The sequence below is a fragment of the Mobula birostris genome, chromosome 17 (genome assembly GCF_030028105.1).
Source record: "Mobula birostris isolate sMobBir1 chromosome 17, sMobBir1.hap1, whole genome shotgun sequence".
Classification (NCBI taxonomy): domain Eukaryota; kingdom Metazoa; phylum Chordata; class Chondrichthyes; order Myliobatiformes; family Myliobatidae; genus Mobula; species Mobula birostris.
The window spans coordinates 1,173,718-1,199,757 of record NC_092386.1 but is presented as its reverse complement, the minus strand read 5'-3'; the positions used below and the strand labels follow the sequence as shown (position 1 = coordinate 1,199,757).

The 26,040-nt window shown below is 43.9% G+C and overlaps 1 protein-coding gene across 1 annotated transcript in view; it reads left to right on the top strand.

Annotated features, from left to right (window-relative positions):
- The window catches only part of mccc2 (methylcrotonyl-CoA carboxylase subunit 2), a 124,287-nt gene that overhangs the window by 43,624 nt on the left and 54,623 nt on the right, over window positions 1-26,040 (top strand). The window contains exons 7-10 of the mRNA XM_072281174.1: window positions 7,154-7,267; window positions 8,755-8,819; window positions 15,157-15,256; window positions 18,378-18,473. Coding sequence (XP_072137275.1) covers window positions 7,154-7,267; window positions 8,755-8,819; window positions 15,157-15,256; window positions 18,378-18,473 — 375 coding nt within the window. The remainder of the gene's footprint in view (window positions 1-7,153; window positions 7,268-8,754; window positions 8,820-15,156; window positions 15,257-18,377; window positions 18,474-26,040) is intronic.

Genomic DNA, 26,040 nt, shown 5'->3' with positions numbered 1-26,040 from the left:
CTGCGTTCACCAGCAACTTTGATGTGTGTTGGTTAAATAAAAAATATGATGTTATTTGATCAAATAAATCATAGGGGAGGAATCACAAACAAATGCATGAGTGGCAAGTTATATTCTTTAAATGAGTATAGTTAATAATTTGCCATGAATCAGTGAGAATAGTTAATAATGCCACTGTGAAACAGTGAGAGTAGTAAGAACTCACCATGAAACAATGAGAATTGTGAATAATTCTACCATGAAACAGTGAGAATAGTTAATAACTCACCATGAAACAGTGAGAATGGTGAATAACTCTAGCTTGGAACAGTGAGAATAGTTACTAACTCACCAGGAAACAGTGAGAATAGTTAATGGAGGTGGGTGACCAGTGGTGTTCCGCAGGGATCTGTTCTGCGATTGCTCCTCTCGTGATTTTTATAAATGACCTGGATGAGGAAGTAGAAGGGTGGGTTGATAAGTTTGCTGATGACACAAAGGTTGGGGGTGTTGTGGACAGTCTGAAGGGTTGTCAGAGGTTACAATGGGACATTGATAGGATGCAGAACTGGGCTGAGAAGTGGCAGATAGAGTTCAACCCAGATAAGTGTGAAGTGGTTCATTTTGGTATGTCAAATTTGAAGACAGAATATAGAATTAACGCTATATTAATATAGTAAGACTCTTGGCAGTGTAGAGGATCAGGGAGATCTCGGGGTCCATGTCTATAGGACACTCAAAGCTGCTGCGCAGGTTGACAGTGTTGTAAAGCAGGCATATGGCATTAATCAACCATGGGATTGAATTCAACAGCCGTGAGGTATTGTTACAGCTATATAAGACTTTGGTCAGACCCCACTTGGTCTACTGTGTTCAGTTCTGATCACCTCACTACAGGAAGGATGTGGATGTGGAGAGAGTGCAGAGGAGATTTACAATGATGTTGCCTGGATTGGAGGGCATAGCTTATGAGAATAGGTTGAGTGAACTTGGACTTTTCCCCTTGGAGGATGAGAGGTGACCTGATAGAGGTGTACAAGATGATGAGAGGCATTGATCGTGTGGTAGGCAGAGACTGAAATGGCTAAAGATATCCCTCAATTATGAGGCTAGTTCGTCAAGTTCTGGATACCCCCACCAGAGGGAACATTCTCTCCATATCCACCTTATCCAGTCCTTTCAACATTCTGTAGTTTTCACTGAGATCCCCATGCGTTTTTCTAAATTACAGAGAGTACAGACCTAAAGATGACAAATGTTCCTCAGATGTCAATGTCTTCATTCCCAGAATCATCCTCTGAAACCTCTCTGGACTCTCTCCAATTACAATACACTCTTTTGGAGATAAGGGGCCCAAAACTCTTGACAATACTAAGTGCAGCCTGACTATTGTTTCATAAAGCTTCAGCATTATCTTCTTGTTTTTATATTCTATTCCCCTTGAAATAAATGCCAACATTGCATGTGCCTTCTTTATCACAGACTCAACCTGTAAATTAACCTTCTGGGAGTCTTGCAGAAGGACTCCCGAGTCCCTTTGCGTCTCTGATGTTTGAACTTTCTCCCCATTTAGATAATAGTCTGCACTATTGTTCCTTTTACCAAAACGCATTGTCATACATTTCCCAACACTGTATCCATCTGCCACGTTTTTGCCCATTCTTCCAATTTGTCTAAGTCCTGCTGCAATCGCATTGCTTCCTCAACACTCTCTACCCTTCCACCTATCTTCATATCATCTGCAAAATTTGCCACAAAACCATCAATTCCACTATCTAAATCACTGACAAACAATGAGAAAAGTAGCAGTCCCAATACTGATCCCTGAGGAACACCACTAGTCACTGGCAGCCAACCAGAAAAGTCCCCTTTTATTCCCACTCACTGCCTCCTGTCTGTCAGCCATTCCGCTATCCATGCCAGTATCTTTCCTGTAACGTCATAGAATTTTATCTTGTTAAGCAGTCTTATCAAATGCCTTCTGAAAATATAAGTAAATGACATCGCACTACCTCTCTTTTGTCCACCCTGCTTGTTACTTCCTCAAAGAATTCTAACAGATTTGGCAGGCAAACTTTCCATTTACAGGAACTATGCTGACTTTGACTTATTTTATCATTCGTCTCCAAGTAGCCCGAAACCTTGTCCTTAATAACAGACTCTGACACTTTCCCAACCACTGAGGTTAGGCTAAATGGCCTATAACTTCCTCTCTTTTGTCCTCCTCCCTTCTTAAAGAGTGGAGTGACATTTGCAATCTTCTAGTCCTCTGGGACCTGATTCTTCAAAGATTATGACCAATGCATTCGTTATCTCTTCAGCAACCTCCTTCAGGACTCTGGGCTATAGTCATCTGGTCCAGGTGACTTATCCACCTTAAGACCTTTGAGATTGCCTAGCACTCTTTCCTTTGTAATACCAATGGCATTCTCTGCTACTCCCTGACACTCATGGACCTCTGGCATACAGCTAGTGTCTTCCGCACCCCATATCTCCCTCACCAGCATCATTTTCCAGTGGTCCAATATCGACACTCACCTCCCTTTTATACTTTATATAACTGAAAAAACTTCTAGTATCCTGCTCACAGTACCCTTACTCACTCTTCCTTCAGTTAGTCCTGACGAAGGGTCTCGGCCTGAAACGTCGACTGCACCTCTTCCTAGAGATGCTGCCTGGCCTGCTGCGTTCACCAGCAACTTTGATGTGTGTTGCTTGAATTTCCAGCATCTGCAGAATTCCTGTTGTTAGTATCCTGCTTTATATTATTTACTAGTTTGCCCTCATATTTCATCTTTTCCCTTATAGCTTTTTTAGTTGCCTTTTGTTGGATTTTAAAAGCTTCCCAATCATCCAACTTCCCATTCACTTTTGCTACCTTATATGCCCTTTCATTGGCTTTTATGCAGACCTTGATTTCCCTTGTCAGCCATGGTTGCCTAGACCTGCCATTTGAGAGCAACTTCTTCTGTGGGACATATCTATCCTGCGCCTTGTGAACTATTCCCAGAAACTTCAGCCACCTCTACTCTGTCATCATCCCCACCAGTATCCCCTTCCAATTCACCTGGGCAAGCTCCTCCCTCATGTCTCTGTAATTCCCTATATACCATTGTGACACTGATACATGTTACTTGTGCTTCTCCCTCTCAAATTAACAAACTTTCCCACCAGGAAATTAGTTCCCCTCCAGTTCAGGTGCCCTTCCCTTTAACTTAGCACCCAACTCCCTAAACTCCCTTTGCAGAACCTCATCACTTATCCTCCCCCTGTCGTACCCCACTTCCCTTCTGAGTTGCAGAGCTGGACTCAGTGTTGGAGACCTGATAACTGTGACTTTCCTCTTTCAGGTCATCACCCCGGATGATACCCAAAGTGAGATACCCGTTGTTAAGGGGGGTGGTTACAAGGGTACTCTGTGTTGGCTCCTTGACCTCTTTCCCTTCCTGACTGTCACTCAGTTTCCTGTGTCTTGCACCTTGGGTGTAACTACCTCTCTATATGTCCTACCTATCACCCCCTTCAGCCTCCCTAATGATCTGGAGTTCATCCGGATCCAGCTCCAACTTCTTAATGCAGATTGTTAGAAGCCGCAGCTGGATGCACATCTTGCATTTGTAGTTGTCAGGGACACTGGAAGCCTCCCTGCCTTCTCACATCCCACAAGAGGAGCATTCCATTATCTTGCCTGGATTTTCTACTGTCCTAGCTGAGCAGATATAAAGAAAGGAAGGAGCAAAAAAACTTACCCTTGAGCTTTCTTTTGTTTGCTTTATCTGACTACTAAAGCCACAAAGAGCTAAAGCCTCAGGATAACCACTCCAACTCTGTCCTTGGCCCTGCCTTCCTTTAATTTGCTCTTGCTAACTAATCCAAAACATGAATTGGTCGTTGATCAGAGCTCTATTTTGTGGTAGTGACCCACTACTTCCTTTTGTACTCGGACAGTGTACCTGAGTGAAATACTCTCTTGTCAAAACTTCCGATGTCCAGATTGGTTGCTGGTCAAAGCTCTATTTTACTGTAACAACCCGCTGTTCACTGACCTGAGTGGTTAATGGTTAATAACTCACCATGAAACAGTGAGAATGGTTAATAACCACCGGGAAACAGTGAGAATAGTTAAAAACTCCACTGTGAACCAGTGAGGATAGTTAATAACTCACTGTGAAGTAGTGAGAGTCAATAACATGACATGAAACAGTGTGTACTTAATAACTCACCATAAAACAATAAGAATAGTTAAAAACTCCACCATGAACCAATGAGAATGGTTAATAACTCACCATGAAAAGTTGAGAATAATTAATAACTCTCCATGAAATGGTGAGAATAGTTAATAAGATGGCATGAAACAGTGTGTAGTTAAAAACTCACCATGAGACAGTGAGAATAGTTAATAATAGTTAATAACACCATGAAACCCAAGGCATTCTACAAGTATGTGAAGGGGAAGAAGATGAGCCATTTAAGAATAGGACCAATCAGGTGCGATAGTGGAAACGTGCATGGAGTTGGAGAAGGTAGCGGAGGTCTTGACACCGCTGTGTCATCTCATTGTGTCATCTCTCCCTCAATGTCGCCAAAACAAGGGAGCTGGTTGTGGATTACAGGAGGAATGGAGACGGGCTGACCCCTATTTACATCAATGGACCTGGGGTTGAGAGGGTGAACAGCTTCAGGTTCCTCGGCATCCACATCACCGAGGATCTCACGTGGTCTATGCATACTGACTGTGTGGTGAAAAAGGCACAACAGCACCTCTCTCATCTCAGACGGTTGAGGAAGTTTGGTATGGGCCCCCAAATCCTAAGAACTTTCTATTGGGGCACAATTGAGAGCATCCTGACTGGCTGCATCACTGCCTGGTATGGGAACTGTACCTCCCTTAATCGCAGGGCTCTGCAGAGAGTGGTGCGGACAGCCCAGTGCATCTGTAGTTGTGAACTTCCCACGATTCAGGGCATTTACAAGGACAGGTGTGTAAAAAGGGCCCATAGGATCACTGGAGACCCGAGTCACCCCAACCACGATCTATTCCAGTGACTACCATCCAGGAAACAGTACCGCAGCATAAAAGCACTAACAGGCTCCGGGACAGCTTCTTCCACCAGGCCATCAGACTGATGAACTCACGCTGATCTGAGTGTATTTCTATATTACATTGACTGTTCTATTTATTATAAATTACTATGATTGCACATGGCACATTTAGATGGAGACATAATGTAAATATTTTTACTTGTCATGTATGTGAAGGATGTAAGGGATAAAGTCAATTCAATACTTAATGAAAACTTTGCTTCATTGTTCACCAGGGAAACAGGACCTTGCCAATTGTGGGGATGACTAAAACACTTAAGCATATAGAAAGAGGATGTGCTGGAACTTTTGAAAAGCATTAAGTTAGATAAGTCACTGGGACCACATGAGATATACCCCAGGCTACTGTGGAAACGAGGGAGGAGATTGCTGAGCCTCTTGTGATAATCTTTGCGTCATCAATAGGGACGGGAGAAGTACCAGAGGATTGGAGGGTTACAAGTGTTGTTTCCTTGTTCAAGAAAGGTAGTAGAGATAACCCAGGAAATCATAGACCAGTGAGTCTGACTTCATTGGTGGGCAAGTTGTTGGAAAAGAACCTGAGAGACAGGATTTATAAGCAATTGGAGAGATATAATCTGATAAGTGATAGTCAGCATGGCTTTGTCAAGGGTAGGTTGTGTTTTATGAGACTGATCAAATTCTTTGAGGATGTAACAAAACACACTGGTGAAGGTAGAGCAGTGGATGTAGTGTGTATGGATTTCAGTAAGGCATTTGATAAGGTTCCCCATGCAAGGCTCCTTCAGAATGTAAAGAGGCATGGGATCCAAGGGGACATTGCTTTGTGGATCCAGAATTGACTTGCCCACAGAAGGCAAAGGCTGGTTGTAGACGGGTCATATTCTGCATGGAGATCGGTGACCAGTGGTGTGCCTCAGGGATCTGTTCTGGGACCCCTCCTCTTTGTGATTTTCATAAATGACCTTGATGAAGGAGTAGAAGAGTGGATTGGTAAGTTTGCTGATGGCACAGAAGTTGGGGGTTTTGTGGATAGCGTGGAGGGTTGTCAGAGGACATCGATAGGATGCAGAACTGGGCTGAGAAGTGGCAGATGGATTTCAACCCAGATAAGTGTGATGTGGTTCATTTTGGTAGGCCAAATTTGAAGACAGAATATAATATTAATGGTGCAATTCTTGGCAGTGTGCAGGATCTGAGAGATCTTGGGGCCCGTGTCCATAGGACTCTGAAAGCTGCTGTGCAGGTTGACAGTGTTGTTAAGAAGGTGTATGATGTGTTGGCCTTCATCAACTGTGGGATTGAGTTCAAGAGCCGTGAGGTAATTTTACAGCTATATAGGACCCTGGTCAGACTCCACGGAGTACTGTGTTCAGTTCTGGTCACCTCACTACGGGAAAGATGTGGATACTATAGAGAGAATGCACAGGAGATTTACAAGGATGTTGCCTGGATTGGAGAGTGTGCTTTATGAGAATAGGTTGAGTGAACTTGGCCTTTTCTCCTTGGAGCATCGGAGGATGAGAGGTGACCTGATAGAGGTGTATAAGATGATGAGAGGCTTCGATCATGTGGATAGCCAGAGGCTTTTTCCCAGGGCTGAAATGGCTAACACGAGGGGGCATAGTTTCAAGGTGCTTGGAAATAGGTACCGAGGGTAAGTTTTTCAGAGAGTGGTGGATGTGTGGAATGCACTGCAGGCGGTGGTAGTGGAAGCGGATACAATAGAGTATTTTAATAGTCTTTTAGATAGGTAGATGGAGCTCAGAAAAATAGAGGGCTGTGTGCTAGGGAAATGCTAGACTGTTTCTGGAGCAGCAATCTCCTCCTTCGCTTCCCACAGTTTCTAGAGTAGGTTACATGCTCGGCACAACATTGTATGTTCTATGAAACAGTGAGAATGGTTAAAAAAACTCCACTGTGAAACAGTGAGAATAGTTCACGAAGTTATTCTGATATTAAACTGAATAATTCAAAATGAAACAGTTATGATATTAAACTGTATAACTCACAATGAAACATTTCTGATATTCAGCTGAATAGCTCACCTAGGAGCAGTTCTGATAATAAAAACAACTTGTAAATTTTTTGATTATTTCTCTGTTTCTAGATTGCAGTGGTGATGGGTTCATGCACAGCAGGAGGGGCATATGTACCTGCCATGGCTGATGAAAGTATTATCGTGAAGAATCAAGGAACAATTTTCTTAGGAGGCCCACCTCTGGTACGTGTAGTGTCTATGTGTATGAAACTCTGGGATTGGGGTGAAGATGATGATCAAGCTGATATTTGTCATAACAACTTCATATGAATAGCTGTGCCCTTGTCATTTACCAGGTTCAGCTTTAGGATTCAATCTATCAGGTGTTTCTGACTGAATTTTTATTATTCACGACAAATGTACAAAAATATACCAAAAGGTTACAGTCACAGCTAAGAGGCATAAATTGAATGGATAACCAGATACTCTTTCCAAGGACAGAAATGGTTCATTTGAGTGGGCATAATTTTAAAGTACTTGAAGGAAAACATAAGGAGAATATGGTAGGTAGGTTTTTCACACAGAGACTGGTGTGTACATGGAACACACTGCCAGGAGTCGCGGCAGAGGCAGATACAGCAGGGATATTTAAGAGACTCGTAGATAGGCATGCAGATGAAAGAAAAATGGAGGGCTATGTGGGAGGGAAGGGTAAGATTGATCTTGGAGTAGGTTAAAAAGTTGCCTGAACGTCGTGGGCCGGAGGCCCTTGGCCTGTACTATGCTGTTGTGTTCTATGTTCTACGTTTACCAGCATATAAGTGACAATCAGAATCAGGTTTATTATCACCGGCATGTGTCACCAAGTTTGTTAACTTAGCAGCAGCAGTTCAATGCAATACGTAATATAGAAGAAAAAAAAGGTAAAAATAAATAAATAAATAAATCAATTACAATATCTGTATATTGAATAGATTAAGAATCCTGCAAAAACAGAAATAATGCATATTAAAAAAAGTGAGCTGGTGTTCATGGGTTCAATGACCATTTAGGAATTGGATGGCAGAAGGGAAGAAGCTGAATAAAGAGAGTGCCTAACTCTCAGTACTAGATGACTAGAATTCAGAAGAATGCAGGGGGATCTCATTGAAACGTACCGAATGTTGAAAAGACTAGATAGGGTGGATGTGGAGAGGATGTTTTCTATGGTGGGGGTGTCCAGAACTAGAGGGCACAGCCTCAGAATTGAGGGGCGACACTTCAGAACAGAGGTAAGGAGGAACGTTTTTAGCCAGGGAATAGTAAATCTGTTGAATGCTCGGCCAAAAACTGCTGTGGTGACCAAGGCTGTGGGTATACTAGAGGCAGTAGTTGATCGTTCCCTGATCGGTCAGGGCATCAAAGGATACGGCGAGAAGGCAGATGTATGGGATTGAGTGGGACCTGGGATCAGCCATGATAGAATGGCGGTTCAGACTCGGGCTGAATGGCCTAATTCTACTCCTATGTCTTATAGTCTTATGGTCTTTATATTTAATAGCATAATTTTAGCCTCCACCGATGACATCCACAAGTATGGGTTGGGATTCACCACTGTCTAGAAACTAAACCACACACATACCTTGGAAGTTAAGTGCAGAAGCTAGCATTCTTTGCTGAAACATTTGCCCTGCCCTCATACTGGCAAGCAGAAATATTAATGACAGCTTCTGATTGTTGGCCACGTGTAGGTGAAAGCTGCAACTGGTGAGGAGGTGTCAGCCGAAGACCTGGGAGGTGCTGATCTTCACTGCAGGTAAACAACCATATTCAACGTCTCTTGCTATATTTATTTGAACAAATATATTTATCATTCTTACAAGAGATCTGTAGATGTTGGAGGTCAGGAGCGACACATACGAAATGTTGAAGGAACTCAGCATGTCAGGCAGCTCCTGTGGAATGAATAAAGAGTTGACGTTTCGGGCCGAGACCCTTCATTGGGACTGGAAGGGAATGGGTAGTATAATATTCTGGCTTCTGACATTTTCCTTTCCAGTCCTAATGAAGAGTCTCAGCCTGAAGCATCAACTGCTTACTCCTCAATATTTAATATTCTGTCAAGTTTCAAAATGTGCTTTTTTAAAGACCATCAAATAGTCCTTCAAATCTGCTTTGTTTCTTATGCTGTTGCATTTTAGAATTTCGATTCACAGTACAGTTTCTGGTATATTTACATTTACGATTCACAGTAGAAATTCTGATATAATTAGATTTTCAATTCACAGTGCAGTTTCTGGTATGCTTAGATTTTCGATTCACAGTACAGTTACTTTCAGGATTGGAGGGTGTCCATTTAGAACAGAGATGTGGAGAAATCACTTTAGTCACAGGGTGGGGATTCTGTGGAATTTGCTGCCACAAGTGGCTATGGAGGCCAAGTCATTGAATGCATTAAGGCTAATCAAGAACCTATCTATCTCTGCCTTAAATGCACCCAATGGCTTGGCCTCCACAGCCGCTCGTGGCAACAAACTCCACAGAATCCCCACCCTCTGACTAAAGTAATTTCTCTTCATCTCTGTTCTAAATGGACGTCCTTCAATCCTGAAATCGTGCCCTCTTGTCTTAGACTCCCCTACCATGGGAAATAACTTTGCCATATCTAATCTGTTCAGGCCTTTTAACATTTGGAATGTATCTATGAGATCCCCCCTCATTCTCCTGAACTCCTAGGAATACAGCCCAAGAGCTGCCAGACGTTCCTCATACAGAAACCCTTTCATTCCGGGAATCATTCTCGTGAATCTTCTCTGAACCCTTTCCAATGTCAGTATATCCTTTCTAAAATAAGGAGCCCAAAACAGCACACAATACTCCCGTTTGATTTCACGAGTGCCTTACAGATAGATAGATAGATAGATAGATAGATAGATATACTTTATTGATCCCGAGGGAAATTGGGTTTCGTTACAGCCGCACCAACCAAGAATAGAGCATAAATATAGCAATACAGCCTCAACATCACGTCCCAGCTCTTATATTCTATGCCTCTAGAAATGAATGCCAACATTGCATTTGCTGTCTTCACCACCAACTAAACCTGGAGGTTAACCTTTAGGGTATCCTGCACAAGGACTCCCAAGTCCCTTTGCATCTCTGCATTTTGAATTCTTTCCCATCTAAATAATAGTCTGCCCATTTATTTCCTCCACCAAAGTGCATGACCATACACTTTCCAACATTGTATTTCATTTGCCACTTCCTCTAAACTATCTAAGTTTCTCTGTTTCCTCAACATGACCCACTCCTCCACCTATCTTTGTATCATTGGCAAATTTAGCCAAAAATCCATTAATTCCATAGTCTAAATCATTGACATACATCGTAAAAAGCAGTGGTCCCAACACTGACCCCTGTGGAACTCCACTGGTAACCGGCAGCCAGCCAGAATAGGATCCCTTTATTCCCACCCTCTATTTTCTGCCAATCAGCCAATGCAGCACCAATGCAAGTAACTTCCCTGTAATTACATAGGCTCTTATTTTGCTAAGCAGCCTCATGTGCGGCACCTTGTCAAAGGCCTTCTGAAAATCCAAGTACACCATATCTACTGCATCTCCTTTGTCTACCGTGCTTGTAATTTCCTCAAAAAATTGCAGTAGGTTAGTCAGGCAGGATTTTCCTTTCAGGAAACCATGCTGACTTTGGCCTATTTTGTCATGTGCCTCCAGGTATTCCGTAATCTCTTCCCTAACAATCGATTCCAACAACTTCCCAACCACTGATGTCAGGTTTACAGGTCTACAGTTTCCTTTCTGCTGCCTTCGACCCTTCCTAAATAGCTAAGTCACATTTGCAATTTTCCAGTCATCTGGTAATATGCCAGAATTTATCAATTCTTGAAAGATCATTTTTAATGCCTCTGCAATCTCTCCAGTCCCTTCCTTTAGAACTCGAGGGTGCATTTTATCGGGTCCAGGAGACTTATCCACCCTCAAACCATTAAGTTTTCAGAGCACCTTCTCAGTCATAATTTTCACTGCACATTCTTCACTTCCCTGACACTCTTGAATGTCCCCTATACCGCAGATGTCTTCCACTGTGAAGACTGATGCAAAATACACATTCAGTTCCTCTGTCATCTCTGTGTCTCTCATTACGATATCTCCAGCGTCATTTTGTATGGTCCTATATCTACCCTCAGCTCTCTTTTACCCTTTATATATTTAAAAAAGCTTTCAGTATCTTCTTTGATATTAATCCCCAGCTTCTTTTCCTAATTCATCTTTTCCCTCCTAATGACCTTCTTAGTTTTCTTCTGCAAGTTTTTAAAAGCTTCCCAATCCTCTGTCTTCCCACTAGCTTTGCCTTGTCTTGTCGTGTCTTGTCCATACTGCACCAACCGCCGCCGCTGGAATGTGCAGGAGCAATGTGTGGTTGAGTGATGAGGACAATGTGTGGTTAAGTGATGAGGACAATGTGTGGTTAAGTGTTAAGGACACAACATGCTGCCTCGGCTGAGGCTCAAACTCATGACCTTCAGATCACTAGTCCAACGCCTTAACCACTTGGCCACGCGCCAACACTTCCTTGTATGCCCTCTCTTTTGCTTTTACTTTAGCTCTGACTTCACTTGTCAGCCATGGTAGTGTCCTTCTTCCATTCAAACTTTTCTTCTTATTTGGAATATGTCTGTCTTGCACTTCCCTCATTTTCCGCAGAAACTCCAGCCATTGCTGCTGTGCTGTCCTTCCTGCTGGTGTCCCTTTCCAGTCAACCTTGGCCAGTTCCCCTCTCATGCCATTGTAATTTCCTTTACTCCACTGAAATACCGACACATTGGAATTTAGTTTCTCCTTCTCAAATTTCAAAGTGAACTTGAACATATTGTGATCACTGTTCCCTAAGGGTTCCTTATCACCTCCGGATCATTGCACAACACCCAATCCAGCACAGCCGATCCCCTAGTGGGCTCAACAAAAAGCTGTTCTAAAAAGCCATCTCTTAGATGTAGCCCCCCTGGCCACCCTCAGGGTCGCTCGGCTCGCTGTCGTCTGGGGAAACAGCCTCGGCCCCGCCAAACTGGGTAATTCGTTTGTGTGGATGCTGTGTGAGGTACCCCACCCCGCCCAAATAACAGACAATACACCAGATGCAATTAAATGATTTACAGTTTATAGATATTACTGGAACTATATAATTAAAAGAGAGTAAAATATAAAAGGAAAATAAAAGGTGCCACACTTATCAAAGTTCAATCTCTTCGTGCACAAAAACCGCTGGAGCTCAAGGACCTTCTTCTTCATCCTGCGACCCCCTCGGACCACCTCGACCGGCCGCCTGGGACCAACAACGGTGGTCGACCAGACGCTCCACACGAGTCCGTCTCCGTCTCCTCGCCGAACGTCCCGCTCGGGGTCCGACCCCATTAGCGGACTCACAGCACCTGGTCCATCCTCTGTCTCGCTTTCCCGCCTTCTGCCCCCAAACCCCCCCGCAAACAGTACCTTCAAATACACCAAAGCCATAACAACTATCCCAATTGGTTAATAGCACCCTCTTATCACCCTCTAAACCACAATAAGCTGCTAGCGCAAACTTTCTCAGCGTTAAAGCACAACAAAGCCGCATTCCCCAGATTAACGTAACAAAAACGCCATTTTAATTAGCCTCTGCAGTAACATAAAAATCGAAACCCCCTTACATAGACATTCTACAAACTCTCTCTCTTGAGGTCCAGTACTGACCTGGTTTTCCCAATCCACTTTCATGTTAAAATTCCCAACGATTATCATGACATTGTCTTTCTGACACGCCTTTTCTATCTCCTGCTGTAATTTGTAATCCACATCCCGGCTGCTGTTCGGAGGCCTGTATACAACTGCCATTAGTGTCCTTTTACCCTTGCCATTTCTTAACCCAACCCATACATATTCTACACCTTATGATCCTATGTCATTCATTTCTAATGATTTAATATTATTTCTTATACACAGGTCCACACCACCCCCTCTGCCTACTAACCTATCTTTCCGATACACCATATATCCTTGAACTTCCAACTCCCATCCTTTGGCCAAGTTTCTGATATGTTTAGATTTTTGATTCACAGAAACATAGAAATCTGCAGCACATTACAGGCCCTTGGGCCCACAATATTGTGCCAACCATGTAATCTACGCTAGAAACTGACTAGAATTTCCCTATCGTGTAGCCCTCTATTTTTCCAAGCTCCATGTACCTATCTAAGAGTGTCTTAAAAAATCGTATTGTATCTGCCTCTGCCACCTTTGCTGGCAGTGCATTCCATGCGCCCACCACTCTGTGTGAAAAACCTACCTCTGACGTTCCCCTTGTAGCTACTTCCAGGCACCTTAAAATTGTGCCCTTTAGTGTGGACCACTTCAGCCCAGGGAAAAAGCCTCTGGCTATCCACACGATCAATGTCTCTCATAATCTTATACACCTCTATCAGGTCACCTCTCATCCTCTGTTGTTCCAAGGAGAAAAGGCCGAGTTCACTCAACCTATTCTCATAAGGCATGCTCCCCAATCCAGGCAACATCCTTGTAAATCTCCACCGCACCCTTCCTATGGTTTCCACATCCTTCCTATGGTTTCCACATCCTTCCTGTAGTGAGGTGACCAGAACTGAGCACAGTACTCCAAGTGGGGTCTGACCAGGGTCCTTTATAGGGAGGGAGGGAGGGAACGTCGACTCAGACCATGAGAGGCCTGCGTCAGGCATTGTCATGCCTTACAAGGCACAGATTGGTCCTATATAGCTGTAACATTACCTCTCGGCTCTTGAACTCAATCCCACGGTTGATGAAGGCCAGCACACCATACGTATTCTTAACAACATTGTCAACCTGCGCAGCAGATTTGAGAGCCCTATGGACTCGGACCTCAAGATCTCGCTGATTCTCCTCACTGCCAAGAGTCTTACCATTAATATGATATTTTGTCTTCAAATTTGACCTACCAGAATGAACCACTTCACACTTATCTGGGTTGAAGTCCATCTGCCACTTCTCTACCCAGTTCTGCATCCCATCTATGTCATGCTGTGACCTCTGACAACCCCCCAGCCTATCCACAACACCCGAACTTTTGTGTCATCAGCAAACTTACTAACTCACCCTCTACTTCCTCATCCAGGTCATTTATAAAAATCACAAAGAGGAGGGGTCCCAGAACAGATCCCTGCAGAACAGCACTGGTCACTGTCCTCATTACAAACCATTAATAACCATCCTTTGCCTTCTGTGAGAAAGCCAATTCTGGATCCACAAAGCAAGGTCTCCTTGGATCCCATGCCTCTTTACTTTTTGAATGAGCCTTACATGTGGAACCTTATCAAATGTCTTACTGAAATCCATAGACACTACATCTACTGCTCTACCTTCATCAATGTGTTTTGTTACATCTTCAAAAAATTCAATCAGGTTCGAAAGGCATGACCTGCCCTTGACAAAGCCATGCTGACTATTCCTTACCAGATTATGTGTCTCCAAATGCTTATAAATCCTGCCTCTCAGGACCTTCTCCAACTACTTGCCCACCACTGAAGTCAGACTCACTGATCTATAACTTCCTGGATCATCTGTATTCCCTTACTTGAACAAAGGAACAACACTTGCAACCTTCAAATCCTCTGGTACTTCTCCCACCCCTATTGATGCTGCAAAGATCATCGCCAGAGTTTCAGCAGTTTCCTCCCTCGCTTCCCACAGTAGCCTGGGGGGTATCTCGTCTGGTCCTGGAGACTTATCTAACTTAATACCTTTCAAAAGCTCCAGTACATCCTTCTTCTTAATGTCTGTATGCTCAAGCGTTTCAGTCTGCTGTAAGTCATCCCTTATCCTCTTATCCTTTATTCTAGCCTATCCTGGGCTAGAATGCCTTGGGGTTTTTCTTAATTCTGCTCTCCAAGGCTTTTTCATGGCCTCTTCTAGCTCTCAATCCAGGATCTTCACCGTATTTTATCACCAGTGACTTGTATGGAATAGAGTGACAGAGAGGTTGAACCAAAATGTTAGTTTTGGCGTTATTAAATTGTCATTCACACGAAGGTAACTTTGCAAAAATAGAACTATTGATTTACTGAAAGTTGAAGTTAACGAATAATGTACATGTGGTTTCTGTAGAAAGTCTGGTGTTACGGATCACTATGCTTTAGATGACTGCCATGCTCTTCATTTGGCACGAAAGGTCATACAAAGTCTCAACTATCAGAAGAAACTTGATGTAAGTAGTCAGCCATCAAATCAGCAGAATTTTGCACTGAGCTCATATTTTTATACAACATGTTTGACACAACATTTATAATTGGAGATATTATGTAGACTTAAATCTCAGGGCAAAATATGGAACTTTCTCCATGATTGCCTCCTGGATCTGAGCAAAGATTTACTGAGTTTTAACAGCCAGACACTGTAAAATGGCACCTTGTCCAACGTGAGTCACAGTGTCATAATACAAATTCAGATTTACCCATGACCTCCACAGCAGCATGGGCATGGTCACTTCAACTCTTGTTAGTAATGAAAACAGAAAACATTGGAAATTTTGTTTTTATTTTAGATTTCCAACATCTGCATTATGTTAATTCTATACACATTGGCACATTTAATTTGTTGGCATTTTGAGTCATAGAACATTACAGCACAGCCCTTCAGCCCATCTAGTCCATGCAATAATCAACCCCTTAGTCTTGCTGATATTGAGAAAGACGTTGTAAAGGCACCATTCAGACCCACCATGCTTTTTGTGGGTTCACTCTCCTGAAAGCTGCTTTCGTGTCAGCCTCAGAGACTGACATCACGGGGTCATCAGTGCTCGAGGTTCCTCCATATTTTAATGGTCAAAGTGAGCATAGTAGCCATTGGACTCATCTGGAAGCAAAGTCTTGTTGTCACCTGTTTCACTTAACTTCAGTTTTTAAGAGGTAATAGCTTTTAAGCCCAGCCACAGCAGGTAAGAAACAGAAGAGATTCTGCAGATGCTGGAAATCTAGAGCAACACACACAGAGTGCTGGAGAAACTTTGCTGGTCTGACAGCATCTGTGGAGGGGAATAAAGAGCCAACATTTTAGGTTGAGACCGTTCATCTTGGCCCAAAACGTCAACTGTTTATTTGCCTCCTTAGATGCCGTCACACCTGCTGAGTTCCTGCAACATTTTGTTTAAGTCCTTTTGGTAGTAGTTGTGAATTAACTGATCATCTCATTGGTAACCTTCTGTGGTTCTATATAAATACGCATTTGAATCTTCTGTATGATTCACAATTTGTTTTTTCTATCCTGCCACAGCACCTGTAAACAAATAATTTTTAAGGTTCTATAATTACAATGCCGTTCAGTTTTAAAGGCTGCATTTCTTATTAATTGATCCTTTAAACAGAGTTGCCAGAAATTTTAAGGATTTCTTGTGGCTCTTTGATTCTATTCCATTTCTTTGCATGATGTATGAACTTAATCATTTTATTTCAGAATTTATCCAAAGAGAGAAACATTTAAAAGTTTCAAAGTAAATTTGTTGTCAAAGTACATTCACGTCAGCATATACAACCCAGAGATTCATTTTCTTGCGGGCATTCATAGTAAGTTGAAAGAAACAGAATAGAATCAATGAAAGACCGCACACAACAGACACAGACAAACAAGCAATGTGCAAAAGATAAACAGCAAGTACACAAAGAAAAGAGAATAAAAACAAATAAGCAAGAAGTATTGAGAACACTAGTTGTAAAGTCCTTGAAAGTGAGTCCACAGGTTGCGGGAACAGTTCAAAAAGGGGTTGTGAAATTATCCCCTTTGGTTCAAGTTGAGGGGTAATAACTTCCTGAACCTGGTGGTGTGAGTCCTGAAGCTCCGGTACCTTCTTCCTGATGGTAGCAGCGAGTCCAGACTGCGGCCTGGATGGTGGGGGTCCTTGATGATTGATGCTGCTTTCCTGCTACAGCGCTCGTTGTAGATGTGCTCATTGGTGGGGTGGGCTTCACCTGTGATACACTGGGCTGTATCCACTACTTGAATAGAATCGACTTTATTTCTTACATCATTCATGTACATGAGGAGTAAAGGTCTTTGTGTTACATCTCTGTCTGAATGTGCAATTTATAGTAATTTGTAATAAGTAGTACGTACAACAGGATAGTCAATATAGCATAGAAATACAATTGTATCAGCATGAATTAATCAGTCTGATGCCCTGGTGGAAGAAGCTGTCCTGGAGCCTGTTGGTCCTGGCTTTAATGCTGCAGAACCGTTTCCCAGATGGTAGCAACTGGAACAGTTTGTAGTTGGGGTAACCTGGGTCCCCAGTGATCCTTTATGCACCTTTCTCTGTAAATGTCCTGAATAGCAGTGGGAAGTTGACATCTACGGATGCGCCGGGCTGTCCACCGCTCAGTGCAGAGCCTGCGATTGAGGGAAGTTCTCAGACCAGGCAGGATGCAGCCAGTTGCGCCCCTTAGTATGCCAAACTTCCTCAACCATCTGAGGTGAAGCTGCTGTTGTGCTTTTTTCGCCACAGCTGGTTTTCCATTCAAAGGCATTGGTGTTCCTGTACTAGGCCGTGATGAAACCAGACAAATTGCTCTCCACCACACATCTGTAGAAGTTTGTCAAAGTTTTAGGTGCCATGCCAAATTTTCACAAACCTCTAAGAAAGCAGAGGCACTGCCATGTTTTCTTCATAATTGCGCCTGTGTGCTGGACGCAGGACAGATTCTCTATAGTGATAACACTGAGGAATTTAAAGTTGCTGACCCCCCCCACCTCTGATCCTCCGATGAGGACTGGTTCACGGACCTCCAGTTTCCTCCTCCTGAAGTCAATAATCATCCCTCTACCACCAGGCTCTCGAACAAAGGAGATAACTACATGCACTTGCCTATCCGTTGAGATACTCCCACAACCAATGATCTCACTTTAAGGACTCTTTACCTTGTTATTTATTGCTGTTTATTTATATTTGTATTTGCACAGTTTGTTGTCTTCTGCACTCTAGTTGATCTTTCATTGATCCTTTAATAGTTACTATGCTATAGATTTGCTGAGTATGCCCGCAGGAAAATGAATCTCAGGGTTGTATATGGTGATATAAATGTATTTTGATAATAAATTTACTTCGAACTGTAAACTGAGCTTTACTGAGCTTGTATATAAGCAATTACTTATTAGCAGTTGCTTGTTTGTTTAGCATCTTTCATTATTGAAAAATTCTAGCCACATAATTCAGTGATTCAGACTCTTTGGTATTTTTGATACACTTCATATGTTCAGTAATTTAATTTATTAGTCATAACCAAATAACTTGAATTTCACTTTTTGTTTGGGCATTAAATATGCTGTTTCCCTTCCAGGTAACCGCAGAAGCCCCAGAGGAGCCACTCTTCCCTGCCGAAGAGCTATATGGGATAGTTGGTGATAATCTGAAGAAAAGTTTTGACATTAAGGAGGTAAGGGCCAACACATCTCTACCATAACCTTTTGTCTTCAGTTATCAAGCCAATTGTGATATTACCCTTATTTCATGCCCTTTCCAGCTTCTCTTGCAATCTCAATCCCACATCTTGGCTACTACTTGGAGGCCTATATGTGATTCCCATAATGCTTTTTTTTTTACCCTTGCAATTTGTTAATTCCAGCCACAAGGATGCCTCATTTTCTGACTCTGTGTCACCTCTTTCTAAAAAATGTAATTCCATCTCTTTACCAACAGAGCCACATCACTGCCTATGCCTTCCTGCCTGTCATTACAATAAAAATTATATCCTTTGATATTAAGCTCCCAACTGTGACCCTCAGCCCCAACTCAGAGATGCGCACAACATCATACTGACCAATCTCTAATTGCACCACAAGCTCATCCACCCACTACCTTCAGTCCTGCATTTTTCGTCCTTCTGAATTTTGCCTTTGTGGATACAATTTAACTCTTTGCACTGTCTGCATTGGTACCCAGTCATTGGCTTGTCCTTCCTTACATTCACGTTACACCCATCATTTACTTGTAAACCTTCTGGCTCATCCTCAGCTCTATCGTACTGGTTTCCATCCCCCTCCCATATTAGTTTAAACCACTCCCAACAGCTTTAGCAAACCTGCCCGCAAGGATATTGGTCCTCCTTGGATTCAAATGCAACCTGTCCCTTTTGTACAGATCACATCTGCCCCAGAAGAGGTCCCAGTTATTCAGAAGTCTGACTCCCTGCACCCTACTCCAATTCTTCAGCCAGGCATTTATCTGCCTCTGCCACCTCATTGTATTCCTGTCCTCACTGTTGCTTACCATAGGCAGCAGTCCCGTCCCAAGATAACTACCCTTCAGGTCCTGCTTCTCAACTTCCTTCCTAACTCCCTGTATTCTGTTTTCAGAACCTCCCCTCGTTCTCTACCTATGTCGTTAGTACCATTATGTAAAATGACTTCCGGCTGCTCGCCCTCCCTTTTCAGGGTACTGCGGATGCATTCAGAAACATTGCGGACCCTTACACCTGGAAGGCAAACTACTATCCGTGTTTCTTTTCCACATCCACAAAATTGCCTACCTGTTCCCCTAACTCAGGGGTCCCCAACCTTTTGTGCACCGCGGACCGGTTTAATATTGACAATATTCTTGCGGACCTCGCGTGCATTCAAGTTCGACAGTGGGCGTGACAGGGAATGAGGAAAGGTGCAGCTGACTCATAGTGGTTCATATTGCCAAATCATATCGTTTCCTCACAGCCCGGTGGCTGGGGACCACTGCTCTAACTATAGAGTCCCCTATTACTGCTGCCATCCTCTTCTGTTCCCTACCCTTCTGAGCCACAGGGCCAGATCTGTGCCAGAGGCACAGCTGCTGTTGCTTCCCCCAAGTAGGTTGTACCCCCCCCCAACAGTACTCAACATGGAGTACTTATTGTTGAAAGGGACCTTCATCAACCATATTTGCCCCCTCTTCAAAAAACTTACCAAGTTTGTGAAGGGTGACCTCCCTGCAGAGAGCTATTCTGACTATCCCTAATGCCTTTCCAGATGCACGTAAACTCTATCAGTTACTGTTCAGGAAGAGAGGATCTGCAGAAGGACAGATTGGGGAAAATGGGCAAAGTAGTTGATGGAATATAGTGTAGGGAAGTGTGTGCTCATGCATTTGGTAGAAGGAGTAAAGCCATTGTCTATTTTTGAAGTGAGGAGAAAAAATAAAAATTCAGAGGTGAAAAGGGACTTGGGGGTCCTTGTGCAGGGTTCCCTAAAGCTTGCAAGTTGAGTCAGTGGGGAGGAAGGCAAATGCAATGTAGCATTCCTTTCAAGTGGAATTTTGTATAAGAGCAAGGATATGATGCTGAGGCTTTATAAAGCATTGGTCAGACCACACTGAGAGTATTGTGAGCAGTTTTGGGCCTGTTATCTAATATAAGATGTGCTGGCATTGCAGAAGGGCCAGAAGTTGTTCACAAAAATGATTCTAGGAATGAAAAGTGAATATATGAGGAGTGTTTGACGGCTCTGGGCCTCTACTCGCTGCGTTTTATTTAGTTATTTATTCGTTTACGGGATGTGGGTGTCGCCAGCTAAGCCAGCATTTATTGCCCATCCCTAGTTGCCCTTAAGAAGGTGGTGATGAGCTGTCTCTTGAACCGCTGCAGTTCCTGAGGTGTAGCTACACCCACCGTGCTGCGAAGGAGAGAATTCCATGATTTTGACCCAACAACAGTGAAGGAACTGCAATATGTTTCCAAGTCTGGATCTCCAAGTGTGGTGTTCCCAGGTATCTGCTGTTCTCATCCTTCTAGTTGCTAGTGGTCATGGGTCTGGAAGGTGCTGCCTTAGGAACTTTGGTGCATTGTTGCAGTGCATCTTGTAGGTAGTACACACTGCTGCAACTGTTTGCCGATGGTGGAGGGATTGGATGCTTGTGGAAGGGGTACCAATCAAATGGGCTGCCTCGTACTGGATGGTGTCAAGCTTCCTGAGTGTTGATGGAGCTGCACTCATCCTGGCAAGAGGTGAGTATTCCATTACACTCCTGACCTGAGCCTTGTCGATGGTGGATAGGCTTTGGGGAGTCAGGAGCCTTGTCGATGGTGGATAGGCTTTGGGGAGTCAGGAGGTGAGTTACATGTCGCAGGATTCCTAGCTTTTAACCTGCTCTGGTCGTCACGGTGTTTATGTGGCTAGACCAGTTCAGTTTCCTGTCAATGGTAACCCCCAGGATGTTGATAGTAGGGGATTCAGTGATGGTGGTGCCGTTGAATGTCAAAGGACGATGGTTAGAGCCTCTCTGGTTGGAGGTGGTCATTGCCTGGCACTTGCATAGCTTGAATGTTACTTGCTACATGTCAGCCTAAGCCTGGATATTGTCCAGGTCCAGCTGCGTTTGGGTATGAACTGCTTCACTATCTGAGGACTCACGACAGTGTAGAACATTGTACAGTCATCTGTGAACATACCTACTTCTGACCTTATGAAGGAGGGAAGGTCATTGATGATGCAGCTGAAGAACGAAAAAAGGTTCAAAGGTTCATTTATTATCAAAGTATATATCCTTATACAACCCTGAGATTTGTCTTCTCCAGATAGCCAGAAAACAAAGAATGAACATGAAAGTCGTTCAGGGAGAAACATCAAACCCCCCCATTCTGCACAAAACGCAACAAGAACATCGACCTCCAAACCCGCATCCCCTGCGCAAAAAACTAACAGAATACAACACAAACATCGACCTCCTAACCCCCGTCCCCCACACAAAACGCTATAAGAACATCAACCTCCAAACCCCCATCCCCCGCACAAAAAACTAACAGAACACAACACAAACATCGACCTCCAACGCCCGTCCCCCATGCAAAATGCTATAAGAACATCGACCTCCAACGCCCGTCCCCCGTGCAAAACGCAGCATATACACAATCCACATTTCGTATTCATAGAGGAGGGTGGGTAGAATGACAGCATGGTGGTCTTTCAGCTTGGTCTTCAAGGTAATTCCACATCACCCCCCCCCACCCCCAGACAGTCTCCATATGGTATGGTAGTCTCCATAAACTGGCACTAGCCTTGGCAGTCCTGCAGCTGACCTCGTTGTCAACGTGTACGGCCCTTGAGAGGATGCTGACAAGATACGTGAATTTGTCGACTGGCTGGAGCTGCTAGTCGTTCACCGAGGTGGATAGACCACATAGGGTTGATTGGGGCTGCTTGGGACATGACTTGGTGCTGATGATGAGACGAAGTTGTCATGCAGTGGAAAATTTGTCGGTGTTGTTGTCCTGCGTGTCGGACTCAGAGCTTGCATTGAGAGTGCAGTTGTAAGCGAATAGGAAGTCTCTCAGCACCGTCTCTTCAACCTCAGTAACAGCTTGAAGCCTGTGCAGGTTGAACAGCTTGCCATCCATCCTGGATTCCAGGATGCTGCCCTGGAATGCTTCAGTCAACATCATGCTGAAGAGGGTGGCGCCAGTATGTATCCCTGTGAACCCCTTTCTTCCCAGGCATCTCAGGAAATGGATCATTAGCCCTCGCTGGCAGTGCTGAGAAACCCACTGTTCTCTGGCCTCGTACTCCCCCGAGTCCTGCCAAATCCGTGAGAGCAGGATGTCTCTCCCACCCAAGCCCCGGTTTGTGTGAATGCTGTGTCATTTGCTGCCCTGTTACAGCTTGTTGCCAAGAAATAACAGACTGCACACTGCATATAAAGGAAGTGTATTTCTGCATATTACAGAGTTAGTAATGAAAAGAAAGAAAAAAAAACAAAAAGGGCCCATTATAATTATAATTAAATAGTCAAATGTGCCCAGGGTGGAGCTCAGATTTTCCAAAAGTCATATTCACTGATCCTCAGTAGGTTCCCACACCTTGCTCCATTGGATCACGGTCCCCACCAGACTGAATCCTATGACCGGTTCTCTGCAGCATCTTCTCTGTTCATCTCCTGCCAAGCAAAGACTAAAGCTCACACCCATGTCAGGCACAAAAAACCCCGCTCCCCCAGCCTTCTCTCCTGATCGGACGGCTGACATTCAATCACCTGTACACCTGTGTGCAGTTGCTATCTCTAACAATAACCCAAACACTGCTGCTACAGAAAGACCATTACATGAAATACCCTACATTAGGTGTGAAACCTCTCTCAGGGCGTTACATCTGCCCTATCTAAACATCTGCCGATTTCTCCTGGTAACCCAAATGGATACATCTCTGCTGTTTCTTGATGTGGGTTTCCATCCATTCGGTTACCCAGAGTAACTGGCTGAAAAAGTGCAGAGAAAATATACAAGGATGTTGTAGGGTCTGGAGGACGTGAGCTATAAGGAAAGATTAAATAGGTTATTACTTTATTCCTTGGAACTTGGAAGACCCTACAGAGATTTGATAGAGATTTACAATATTTTGTGGGGTATAGGCATCTGTTAGTCTCATGAGACCATGGATTTGCGCCTTGGAAGGTTTCCAGTGCACAGGCCTGGGCAAGGTTGTACAGAAGACCGGCAGTTGCCGGTGCTGCAAGTCTCCCCTCTCCACGCCACCAATGTTGTCCAAGGGAAGGGCACTAGGGCCAATACAGCTTGGCACCGGTGTCATCACAGAGCAATGTGTGGTTAAGTGCCTTGCTGAAGGACACAACACGCTGCCTCAGCTGAGGCTCAAACTAGCAATCTTCAGATCACTAGACCAACTCCTTAACCACTTGGCCACGTGCCAACACATTTGTGGGGTATAGATAGGGTATATGTAAGCAAGCTTTTTCCACTGACGTTGGATTGGACTACAAACAGGTGGTTGGTTAAGGGCAAAAGGTGAGAGGTTAAAGGGAAACTTCTGCACTCAGTGAGAGTATCGAATGAGCTGCCAGTGCAAGCGATGCATGTGAGCTTGATTTTTTTTTGGCATGTGCCTGCGTGCGTGCAAGTCTGTGTGTGTGCATCTGCGTCTCTGTGCATGCGTCCGTGATAATGGATTTTTCATGGCTTTTTACAAGGCCCTGTGCGAGAGAGAGAAAGAGAGACTGTGTGGCGCGCCACTCCTCACACAGACATGTTCGCAGTATTTAACCTTTATTTTACGAGGTCGAGTTGCAATCTTGACACTCAACCCGGCACGGATGGAAAGTGTACTCGGGAGCGGACCCGACTAGTTTCGAACTCGGGAACCTCCGCTCCCGGGTCCGGCGCCGATTTCATTGCACCACCAGCCGGCCCAAGTGAGCTCAATTTCAAAGTTTAAGAGAAGTTTGGATAGGTACATGGATAATAGGGCTATACATGGCAAAGGTCTGGATGCAAGTCATTGGGAGTAAGCAGTTTGAATGGGCTGGATGAGCTGAAGGGCTGATTCTGTGCTGTACTTCTCTGTGATTTTATAAGATTGTGGGAGGCATCGGGAGGGTAGACAGACAGTACAGGTGTCCCCTGCTTTTCGAACGTTTGCTTTACAAAACCTCACTGTTACGAAAGACCTACATTAGTACCCTGTTTTCGCTTTCAGAAAGTGTTTTCACTGTTAAGAAGAAAGGCAACGCGCGATAAAAAATTAGTGCGCAATAAAAGGCAGTGCGCGCCCGAGCAGCCGCTCTCCCCCGGATTCGGAACGGCATTGCTTTAACACGTTGCATTGAGCAGCCGTTAGCAGGATGAGTTCTAAGGTGTCGGAAAAGCCTGAAAGAGTAAGGGTGTTACACTTAGCGTAAAACTAGACATAATTAAGCATTTCGATCGTGGTGAACGAAGTAAGGACAAAGTGAGTTTGGCTTGTGGAAGCTGACGAAGATGATGTTGAAGAGGTTTTGGTATCTCATGACCAAGAACTGATAGATGAAGAGCTGATGCAGTTGGAAGAGGAAAGGATAACAATCGAAACAGAATGCAGAAAATGGAGCAACCACGTGAGATTTTTGCTGCAATGATAAAGTACGACTTTAATTTTGAAAGGGTATGTAGGTTTAGGGGATATTTGCCGGATTGTTTGAGTCCTTACAAACAACTGTATGATAAAAAAATGCGTGAGGCTCAGCAGTCAAGCAAGCCTTCCACATCAGCCACAGCAGACGACGAACCTTGACCTTCGACATCAAGGCGGCAGTCATAGGAGAAGATGAGCTGCCTGCCCTGATCAACGATGAGATGACACCCCCCGTGTTCCACCACCCCAAAACCTGGACCCCGGACAGATACTGTACCGATTCGCGAAGAACGCAGCAGTAGCCAGGAGTCACACAGCACATCTTTAAGAAAAAATCCGAAATAAACATGCTAATTAATTAGGTGCCACCTAGCACGTAATTGTCGGCCCAGATCAGAGGCGATGCAATCGGTAATCGCCTCTGATCTGCGCCGACATTTACGTGCCGGGCAGCACCTAGTTAATTAGCATGTTTATTTTGGCTTTTTTCTTAACGATGTGCTGTGTGCCTCCCGGCTACTGCTGCATTCTTTGCGGCAATGTATCGGGTCGGCGGCCCAGAGGATGGGGGCCACTGCACCACCCAGCCTGCGACAACTCAGTCTAACACACCATCATCAGTGTGCTCAGCGCTGTTTTCCCAATTCCGGTAAGTGATACTACACTGTACATACATTATTTCTACTTTATATAGGCTGTGTATTTTTGTGTGTTATTTGGTAGATTTGGCAGCTTCATAGTTTAAAGGTTACTGGAGAGCAGGTTTATGCCAACAGCGCTTGTGTGAGATTTTCTGCCGAGAGCGCTTGTGTGAGATTTTCGCTACGGAGATCTGTGCAGGCAATTGTTGTAGGGAAGTATTTCTACTTTATATAGGCTGTGTATTTATCATATCATTCCTGCTTTTACTATATGTTACTGTTATTTTAGGTTTTATGTGTTATTTGGTATGATTTGGTAGGTTATTTTTGGGTCTGCAAACGCTCACAAAATTTTTCCATACAAATAAATGGTAATTGCTTCTTTGCTTTACGACATTTCGGCTTATGAACCGTTTCATAGGAACGCTCTACCTTCGGATGGTGGGGGAAACCTGTATTTCTAATTCGAGAGATGTTTAGGAAAATGCAGGGATATGGA